Here is an 11,412-nt window from a genome sequence, read left to right as displayed (position 1 = left end):
GGGGGCGTGGGAGGAGGGGCCGGGGGGCTAAAAATATCCTAGTGCCTGGGGGGATTGGTAAAGTGCATCCCCAGGCTTTCCCAGCCCCAGGGCTGTGATCTGAATGTATACAGAAGTTCAGTTAAATTGGCCTACCAAGACCTGAACTAATTTGGTGCACCTACAAGATATAGTTAAATTAGATCAGGTCACTTACTTTTTGGCAGATTTAACCTTCCTGGAACTTCTGTACAGTTTGCACATAGATCAATCTAACCAGGAATCTAAGGACACTTTTACACGTGCTCCAAGGGTGAGGGGGACAGTGTTTTAATTACAGTGGCTCCAAGAGCTTTAATTCAAGCACCCCCACCGCCATTTTTAAATGCAGGGACACTGATACATGAGACACAGGAGGCTGCTGGAGCATGGCAATTGAGATTAATCGAGTCTGCTCTGATGCGCTGGAATTCCAGTGTTTCAGAGCAGCCTCTGCACTTGTGTACAGATGTTCTAGCATTAGGTTTGCATGTGGGTGAGCTAAGTTAGATTGGAGGGTCATTTTGAATCTGGTCTAACCTCCCCCTAACCTCCCCAAACATCTGTATATACCCTTTGTTTCTGTGTTTTAATATTTCTTGGGGAAATCTATTCTTCTTAATGCACTGAATTCACTGTTTGGAACTGCCAGTTCTCTTCTAGGCTCTAAACTCAATACTCAGAGACTAGGAAGAGGGCTGGACTTTGTCTTGTCTGGAGCGAGAGATGGTGTCCTCACACCAGAGATGCCAAGTAGATGGGGGCCCGAGGACTCTGGCCTTCCTAGGGAAGAGGATCGTCACCTGAAATGTATAAAACTTTCCACATGTCTGTCATCTTAGGACTCCACCCCTCCACCCTACCTGGCAAAAATAAAAGTCGGTGCTTATGCCTCACACCATTATTAACACATAATTTAAGGCACAGGGAACAGCTTACTCCATGTCACAAACAGCAGGGCTGGATCTCTCCATGTTACTAAAGAAGTCATCTCAAGGCAGGGTGACCTATTGTGCCCATGCTTGCATAACACTCTCAAGGCAGTAAGATCTGAGAAGTCAGAGATATATGCCTGAAACCAGGGCTTGTACATACCTATGTTGCTCTCAGTAGGAAGAAGAGCCTGAAAGTATGTTCCAGTTTGTGATGTTTCCTCCTGCTTTGGGAAATCCTGCTGTCTACTGTGAAAAATACAGCAGTCAGCATCCCATTCACTTTGTTGGCTACCATTGGGTTTGCTATTTCACAAGTAGCGAACTTGTCAGACTCATAGAAAAGAAATGTATTCATGCCAGGTTCTTTCTTTCTCTATTGAAGACAACAGTGATGTGTGTGTTTGTCATTATTCTACCTTCATATAATTTGTATTTGTACATTTTTTTCTCCTTCATTCATTTTTATCTTGTAAGGTATGATGAAGAGAAGTGTTATAAGAGAAGAATGAGGTAAAACTCTTGCTCTGCAGTTCATGCTACTGTCCATGAGTGAACTTGTGTGAACCAGCCTTTCACCCTTAGGTGACCTCAACAGCTGAATGAGAGAGTTCTTATGATTCTTTGCTTTTGTGGAATTAGGTGTCCTACTTTCCCTTCAAGCTGTTGAGATCAGCCTCCTTTGCAACTCAAACCTACTAAACTGGAAATGTCCTTGACATGGCCCAGGCTGCAGCTAATTTAATTCTCTTTGATAGAGCAATTGAATGTTTTCAGCTTCATACAGCAAGCATGCCTCAGACCCTTGCTACTTTTATGTTTCTGCCTCCAGATAAACTTGTATAAGGAATTTCAAAGTAAAAGTGGGTTAGGAACAGGAAGAAATGACAACATATTGAACCGAAGAAGTTCGGGGGCAGTGCAGAAAATTGGGTGACTATATTTTAGAAGCATGTACCTTGTTCTCTGCTCCGCTATTGCTCCGCTTCTTTCTTATGCTCTGCTTGCTTCTTCTTTGTTTCTTCCCTACATCAATAACTTTTACTCATGCAGACTGGACGAAGAGCTGAGGGAAGCATCAGAAACAGCTAAGTAAGACAGTTTTTAGCTAGCTGCTGGCATTACATTTGCTTGATTTAAAGGAATGGATTGAATGAAACATTGTGTGTTTGTCACTACAACCAGATCATAATTTGAATTACTGTACACAGATGCCATATTTGAGAAACCACTTCCCCTCTCACTGAAAGGCACCTGATTTCATCCATTTGGGTCTCTATGGGAATAATAATACTCTTATGTTATTGAAAAGCCTTATTACCATTATTCATTGACTCATCATTGTAACCATTAATGTCAGAAGTTTTGCCATTGACTTCAATGAGTGCCTGATCTGGACCATTAGAGTAGTTACTTAAATAATCTATCTCCCCCATTTATGCCTTAGCTTAGATAATTCCCCCATTAACAGCACATAGCATAGACCCTTTTAAAAAGGAAAATGTTACGTTTTCTCAGTAAATCTTAGGCCTGGAGCTCACTTCATTCCTTTTTTCCCCCACTAATTTCCAAATGGGTTGACTGAGGTGTATTCATCTGGGTTCATTCTGCCTGAGGTCACACAGTGAATCAGTGGTTCTGCTGAGGAACACAACCTACTATCTTTATGGCTCTCAAGGCTTTTCACTGACATGCTTTAGAGAATATGGTATTCAGCTCCATGGAAGTGCTGAGACAGAAGGATGCAAGGCATCTTACCTTTCATTAAGTTGCTGATAACACGAGTGAATAATACACCTTGAAACCTTGAAATAAAAAACCTTGAAACATTACTTTTTCCAGATTTCAGATTAGATAAAGTGATTTTGCCATGTTCTGGGTACAGACAAATCTTGAGTTAAATGTATGAGCTTTAGTCAACTCTGACTTTCTAAGCTTTTTCATTTAAGATGTATAACTGTAACATGACAGATTAGCAGATACATGGGCCAAAGGCACCATTTTTGAAGAAGACCAAATATATCTGAGGCAACTGATAGATGTTAAAAAGAAGGCACAATAGGATCTGGTGCACAGTCCCAACAATTGCACCTCCTGCCATGCCACACATACATAGCAGGAGGTGTGACTGTGGGATCAAGCATCAGATCTCATCATACCATATTGCTGGTGCAGAGAGTACCAGCATGATACCAGGCTCCCCCTGGACTGCCAGTCTTCGATCCTCTGGCTGGGAGCCCCATCAGCTGATATAACTCCCAGCCACAGAAGCCAATGGTGCATCTCTGTGGCTGGGATCCCTGTTAATGATTGGAGCTCATAGCCACTGAGGAGGAAGGGAGGGGCAGGCTGTGGCTGTGGCTGGGAGCTCTATTAACTGATCTGGGCTTCCAGCAGGGGAAACTCACTGTGCTTCCCCAGCCAAGACCCTTGGTCAGCTGACTAATGCCCCCAACCTCCAGTGTGTGCTCCGGAGGCTGGGAGCACTGGCTATGCTTTCAATTAAAGTTTTGATAGGAACCAACAACAAAGTTATTACACATGAATGTGTGGCTAGGTCGCTACTTGAGACAACATTAACAAATGAATTATGTCTGAAGTGTAACATGTCAGGGGCCTGAAACATCCATGATATTACCTGTTACTTTCATATGATCAAACTGTGTTATTCCAGTGTTGCATCAAAAGAAAATACCTCATTCTACCCATTCTTTTAGTAGAGCATATCTCTCTCTGTGGGCATTAGTCACAAGATTTTGGGATTAAGGAGCTTTTGGTTTTGTCAACTCACCTGCCTCAGAGTCTACGTACAATTTTGCATATAAATTTCCTATTTCCTTCATAAGCAAATGTATGACATATATGTGCCTGTGACATCAGGCTTTTACCTAGCCACAAAAAATGGGAATCAAAGAAATATACAATGAAGAGTGGCCTACATCTCTTTTACAGTTTTCAATGCACTGTTTGTATGTCTAGTGAGTCCATAAATCAGGATAGTTAAGAAGGGAAACTGAATGCAGGGAAATATTTTCTTGCTACTTAGAAGGCAGGGTAGATATGCACCTTATAAACAAACTAAATGAGATATATAGAGAGCATAAGCTTTTGTGACGTCGAGCTCACTTTGTCAGATGCAGTGAAAAGATAAGCATAAAGCAGTGCATAAAATGGAATAAAAAAAGGTACAAAGGGAGGAGGACGATTTGGTTCACAAAAGCTTATGCTCTCCATTTATCTTGTTTAGTTAGTGTATAAGATACATATCTACACTGTCTTCTGCCTGACTGCAAGCTAGCACAGATAACTACCTCTGTCTTGTTACTGCCTTCTTCCAAGTGGTTCCAGATCAGAGCACAGCAAGTGAAGGGGGTACTGGAAATACCCAGGAAGATGCGACTCTGGTTAGATGGGAAGTATCTGGTTTCTGGTGTATTTCCTATCCTCAGTTAACTAATGTCTCAAAGAAATAGCCAGAAAAGGAATCCTGTAACTTAATCTATGTAAGTTCACACATATTAACCTGTTATGTCCATAATAACAACATTATTTTATGTATTCACACAGCCATCAGTTCTGTTGTCAGCTAGTTATTACATTCCCAGAATGTAGTTTCCTTTTAGAAAGTGAAAGAGAGAATGCAAAGAAAATGTTTACTGCTGCCTATTTTCCCTTGCACCCAGGACTAGCTGCCTCTCAAATGAGCCGGAAATGACTTCTATGGAGCAGGAGTAAGAATTTATGCTTAATAACATATATATGTTGTAACATCATTTCGTGATCATAGTTATACACTGAGGTCTGGGTAAACTCCAAATGGCCTTTTGCAGATCCATATGCATTTAAGTGTTCTTTACAAGAACCAAATTCCAAGCTTATAAGCATAGAAATGGTGTTGCAGTTCTGTAGTCAAGACTATTATATTCATTTATATTGCAGTGGTGTTTAAAATATCCTACACGTTTTCCAGACAGATACAGACATAGCCCTGGTCCTGACAAATATATGTTAAGGACAAAGACATGTGAAGGATGGGAAGAAGGTGCAAACTGATCAGCATGAGGAAGATAGGCACAGGTCTTATGAAATACAAGTTTATTTGTAATTTAAACATTGTAAACTCATTCAAGTCAATGAGACATTTTCCATTGACTTGAATGAATTCTGGCTATGCTTTCAGTTCCTTTCTTCTCTCCACTATTCAAGCCTCTTGACTTATAATACTTTGTACAGTGCTAGTAACTATTAGTACGTCTCACTTTTGTACTGTTTACACTAATGTTGCTTTTACTGTTTTACTTTGGATTAATTATATATAGCAAAATATTCTCTTTAGTTCCTTCTAAATTGCACCAATGAAAATGCATTACTCATAAGAAAGAGCCTTTTCTGAATTTTAATCCCTAAAGTAGGAAGCAACATATTATGACTAATTATTCAAAGTCTAGCAATATAAAAAATAAATCTTTTTGTGGTATCACTTATTTTTGTTTCTCACAAAAAAGTTATTTTTTAAATAAACATCATACAATGAATCTATGAGAACAGATACTTTTTTGTTGGGTTTATAGTATACATTCCATTAAATGTAAAAAATTCTGCTATTTTTCTCTCTAAAAATGGTGAGGCAATAATTTGCCTTTGCTCATATTTGTAAGTTTTTGCTGACACTTCCAGAAATCAGTTTTACATCTACGAACATCCTTCCAGTGACAATGAGAGTTTTGCCTGGATCAGTTCAATCGCCTTTCTTCTATAATCTCTCTGGTGTCTGCCCAGCTCTTATGTTGTTGTGTCTGTATTCATCCTGACGGGTTTTTTTCTAGGGTCATACTAGCATGTTTTCTGTTTCTTGGTTTGAATAATGAGTTCCTTTTTAAAAAATAAAGTATTCAATATTGGAGCATTTTGCATGTTTTAACAATGGTAGTAATTTCTGGAGAATATAATGGGATGTCTCCAGGAGATCTCTAAAGTAGCTGTGTTTTCTGGAAAGAAAAATAATGCTCTTGTACTTGTGGTGGCAGCTATGTATTTTGCAGAATACCAAAGAAACTGGGAGAGTAGTTGAGAAGGATGGCAGATTTGTTTTCTTGGAAACTCTTTATGACTCTAAGGGACTACATAAACTATTTTACACTGGAGCACTGAAGTCAATGAAACATGAAGGTGTTCAGTGCCCGTCAGGACTGAACCCTTAAGATTGGGGAAAGAGATAACAATGTGTTGTATTAGCACTGATTTTTTTTTTTTTTTTTTGCTTTTCTTCTTTCCAAAGCATTGACATGAAGCTGAAAGAATGATTTAAAGCCATAGCTTCCAGACACTCAAGAAAGAGGGTCTGCATTTCTCTGACACATGTGGCCTGGAGGAAGAGGTAGTTTGATTCATTCGGCTTTGTTTTACAATTACTCAGTGCTGTTACGAATTCCTGAAGAAAGCTAAGGGCCCAATCTTGTTGCCCCAGGCTTTGGATCTAACATTGTATATGGTCTTCAGAGGTGTCAGTTACAATAAGGAAATCAATTGCATTGAACTTTGTTTATGTAATTGTGTCTGTTTTCAATTCAAAATGATTATACCATTTTACCAACAATATGCCTCGTGTAATTCAGTGAAACCCTGACAAAGCAGTAGATTTCATGGCTTGTCTTCAATATATTCATGTTTATGTATAGCAAAAAAAAGGGGTATGATTACAATAAACAATAGTAGCTTAGTTTGTTTTACAGCTTAGCTGTAGCTCTACTGTTTAAAATATTTTAAGAGTTGGTGCATGTATTTCTCTGAATGTGTCCATATCTCTTCCTCCTGCAACACCCTTCTTATTCAAGGAGTACCATCAATAGCAACGCAGAATTACATTTTTCATCACGCTGAAGCCTAATTTATTAGAAAATATAATAGTCATTGAAGAGATTTTCCAGAGAGAGTGTGCCGACTAAGCAAAAGTAATTGTTTTTTTAATTTGAGTTTAGTATCTTTAATTTTTTTTCATGTCAGTCTTTTTTAAGTAGTTAATCCTTTAAATGGTTTTCACATGTCCTAACAGTGTTGGTAAGATTTTAAAAATATAGTGCCAGTATTTCAAGGACAGTTATTTAAGTTGTGGGCCTTCAAATCGCATCCTTAGTTTAAGTGCAGTGTGATAATTATTCCATTTTTATAGTTAACATCAAGGCTTTTCTAAGGTAGTAGACTACATTTATAAATCCATAGTTTGGTGCCATGATCAATTGTTAAATACAGATGTCAAAGTATTTTGAGGATATGTTTTCAATTAACAAAATGATGACTGAAACACAGTTTGCTTTTGTACCAACCGTTGTCACTAGGATCAGTACAAACAGAAAAACAGCACTTATTCACAGCCACTGACCATCTATTGGTATATTAAATGCCACAGTATATCTTTACACTAAAAAAATGGAAAATAACTGAAGTATCTTGAATGCAACAGTGTGACAGGCACTGGCTCTTTACTGGTAAACATGGTTTTTGCATAAGAGTGAAAGTTGATGCCCAAATCTGTCTATCCCCTTTATAAAAAGAGTGATAGTGGCTATAGCCCACATCTCTTTCCCCACATCCCTTGTAATATCCCTTGGGTATGTACTAGTTATAGTTATGCTATATGATCACACAAAGGCTGGGATTATAGTTGCAGGTTCACAGTGATGACTTTACATAAGAACATCCTTGTGAACAGTAATTCTAGGTTCTCTGTTCATTTCAGCATTTACACATGTACTAACTCAGCATCCTGTGCTACTGACCAAAGGACAGACCAAGAGGGAGCAAACAGGCTTTATCAAAAAGCAGAAATTGTGTGTGTTGTTCTCAGTAAAATCCAAACTAAGAAGAGAGCCCATTTTTTTTTGTCCTGCAGTTCAGAAATCCATATTTCAGTTGGATGTTACAGTTTCTGTGGAATATCCTCTTATTCACACAGTGGATAAGAATCATTCTATGCCCAGTTGTTCAGCTACTCTAACGGAGACTGACAGTGATAGAAGGACAAAAAGATGCCAAAAGCTTTCTTATATGAGATGTAACCTAAATATCAACACATCAACAGTCCTTGTTCTATTTTTGCATTAGTGCAGTGCATCTGTGTTATATTAGGCAAATTATTTTATCTCAACTAATTTTCAGTTCCTATACATTTTAATGGGGGTAAGGCCCACTCCCATGAGATCCTGGTGACTATCAACTGTTGTTAGCTTCACTGTATTGAGCCTCAAATTAATGGCTGGTAGTTTGCATGATTTTTCAGATAGTCAAGTCTTGGCTTGTATATGCCTTAATGTGATGCCCCTTAACATGCAGAATATGAAGCTTTATTTAGGCATTAATACTTGTGTTAAGTTCGTTCTGGATCTGACCTGTTGAAAATACGTAACAGCATGAACTCATGTCATCTGTAGATCTGCAGCTAAAGCCATCTTGAATGAAGTGGATCATCTAGATTACACTTAAAGGGACAGAATTGTTCATTGAAGGGCAAATTCACTTTCATTCAGGGGTTCAACACTAGGCTTGTGCACCCATTAAGTCCAACTTTCAGGACCTGAGTGAGGCTTAAATGGTGCATAGTCCTTTGGCTGATCTTTTGCACAGGAGGGTAATTACTAGAGGCACTTTGGTTACATGACTAAACAAAGATCTTCCTGTGAATGCCAGTGAGCAGTCCAGTTAGCTAATGGCAGCCTATGATGGCAAGAACACATCTGAAACAAATGGCATATCGACCTAATATTGAGTTGCCAGTGTGATGGTGTGAAAGGGTCATGAGGACTTAGAAAAAGGTGGAGTTATCTTTTGCTTATTAATATATTTTAAAGATAATCTTTTTTAATGTTCAAATATGGCAATTATATATTATACTAACAGTTATCTATCAATATCTAAGGAAAATTGGTAGTCTGTTCAAAAAGGAGTATAGTACTTAGAACTGCACAAACATAATCTCTTTTATATTCAGATTTTTTTCTACTATTATCAAAATGCTGAGAACAAAATATAAACTAACAGCTACACTTTGTTTTGTTAATAAACCTATGCTGACTAAATTGTAGATTAAGTAATATGAGAATATGTAATATCGTATGTACAGTATGTATGTATGATTCGGAAATAAAAAAGCTGCAAACCAAGATTGAAAGTGCCTCCTTTCAACTCTGCTTTAACTTTGATCCTAGTTCCCAGTGCTTGAAAAACTCTAGACATGTTCTTTAATCATTGTTGTTCTTTCTTGAACTGACAAAGGACCACAGGAGGGAAACTGGTAATTCAGGCCCCTCTTATATAGAAACAAAATATGAAAAATCTTGGGCAGGCACACTTGTTACTTAAGGTTCCATAACCATGAACATCCTTGCTTTTGATGATCCTTCTCCTGACCCTGACTTCGGACAATATATCTTTGTTGTAGTCTAAATGTTTTCTTTGCAAATAATCACAGAGGTGTGATCATTTCAGACTATTTATCGACTAACTCTTGTAGAGAGAACTTAAATTTAGTTTTGGAGTAGTATATTATGAAGATACTGCAAATTACAGCTAACAAGGATAATAAATGCAAACATGATTAAACCTCCAATATTTTCTCTCTCTTATTTTTTTCACCTCATCACACAATACTTGATTCCTCCAAGGGCAGACAAGGTTCTTTGGGTAAATATAATATCTTTTATTAGACCAACTAACTAGTTGGAAAAATTGTTCTTTGCAATGTGGGCGACTGGTGCCTCCCGAGTCAGGGGGGTGAGGGAGGGGAGCACCTGATCGCTGATGGGGGATTCAGGAAATGTCTATGACAATAGGAGATGTTGGTAGCATGGCTACTGCAGTAACCAGGCAATTTAGGGGGTAGTGAAAATGGCAGTGCAAGTAAGAATACTTCTTGTGGTCCATGAAGAATCCCTAAATTTTCAGTACATGGCAAATGACAACCTTTTTCTCAGAAAAATGAGCTTTTCTTTCCCCTTTTGTGAGCCATCCCTACTTTAGAGACAGGAAGTCCCACTAAAGGCTGTAAACTTTGATTACACTTATGTTTAAATGGGTTACTGGAAGGCCGAGTCAATAGGGAAACAAAGTTTATTTTGAAGACAGGAAGAAAGACTTTAGGAGTTTGGAGAAAGGAGAATTATCTCCCTCAGTTTGAAAGATGAGGTTAAGTTTAGCTTTACAAAAGCAAGTAAATTTGCCTTTTACACTATGGTAAATTTCAGATGGGAAGTAGCCTGTAGGCCTTATGCTGATGCTATGCGTAGGGGTGAATTTCACACAAATTTTTAAGTATTTATCAAACATTTATGCCATGATTGTTATGAAAAATCAGTACCAGCTTATGTATAAGCTGAGAGTTTGAATCCTGTCCAGCCCTGTATTAATAAAAGCCATTATCATCTGAACGATGCTTGGTGCCTTCAGACCAGTGGACAAATGTCCATATGACAAAACAACAGTTCAAGCTGGCACTAACTGAGAACCATGAAGGAAGAAATGAATGATAATACTAAAGAATGTGCAGTTCATTTAACCCTACAGATGGTCCCTTGGGTTCAGCCATACTGGGGGTATAATATAATACCTAGTCTGTGATAAATAAAATATGCCACACTAGGGCTTCCAAGTTGGCACCTTTCAATAACGTAAGATTATGGGCATGCAGGAATCACTTAGGAAAATCTGCTTTCCTGATGTTATTTAGTCGGGTAAGCCATGAGTTACCAGGAAAAAAAAACAACACAAAAACCCTCCAAATAATTCAAAAGAGTTAGAAATGACAAAACCTATATTTGTTGCCTCTACCATAGCTGTTACACAACCAACAAGCAAAACAACTTCAGGTAGATTTCGGAAAAGGAATCCACACAGCATTTCCCTATGTTTCTCCTGAAGCCCTGGATTTAAAACATTCTTCAACAAGGATGTGATTCAAAAAAGGGACTGTATGAAAGCACTGACTTATGGGATAGGCCAACAGTAAAGCCATCAAAAGGCTTTGAGATGTCTGTCTATGGCTTCATCCTTTTGATGTTTTAGTAGAGTTTGCCTTAAACAATCAACCTTGGGGCAGAAGTGAAGGCAACTAGAAAGCAAGAAACAAAGAGGAAAACAAAAGTCATGAAAGAGAAATGAACAAATGGGAAGATATTACTGGCTTTGCAGAGGTTCTTCTGAGTGTCCCTGGAAGCCACCCAGCATCAGGAAAAAATTCTTTATGAAGTTCGATGCCACAACTCTGGATTCCAAGACTGTTTCCTATAACAGTACTTCTGTTTCCTATAACAGTACTTGGCTTGCTTCTGTGGCCCCACCAATAAGCCCAAATTAGCTCAGCTTCGAATGGGAGAAGTATGAGCAGAAATGAATTGTAGCAAGATGAGCAACATTTCCCAAATTAGCCAAGATTTCTCAGTCCAACTGGAATATAGCAGGCACTCCTTAGTCA

The 11,412-nt window shown here is 38.4% G+C and overlaps 1 protein-coding gene across 1 annotated transcript in view; it reads left to right on the top strand.

The window, feature by feature from the left end:
- Positions 1-9,543, top strand: part of LOC102386459 (protein prune homolog 2) — a 227,083-nt gene extending 217,540 nt beyond the window's left edge. The window contains 2 exon segments of the mRNA XM_025191510.1: positions 1,428-1,463; positions 6,229-9,543. Of these exon segments, the coding sequence (XP_025047295.1) occupies positions 1,428-1,463; positions 6,229-6,253 (61 nt within the window). The 3' untranslated portion in view covers positions 6,254-9,543.
- The last annotated feature ends 1,869 nt before the right edge of the window (positions 9,544-11,412 follow it).

The sequence above is a fragment of the Alligator sinensis genome, unplaced genomic scaffold, assembly GCF_000455745.1.
Source record: "Alligator sinensis unplaced genomic scaffold, ASM45574v1 scaffold728_1, whole genome shotgun sequence".
Lineage (NCBI taxonomy): Eukaryota > Metazoa > Chordata > Crocodylia > Alligatoridae > Alligator > Alligator sinensis.
The sequence above is the reverse complement of the archived record's forward strand: the minus strand, read 5'-3'. Positions and strand labels throughout refer to the sequence as shown.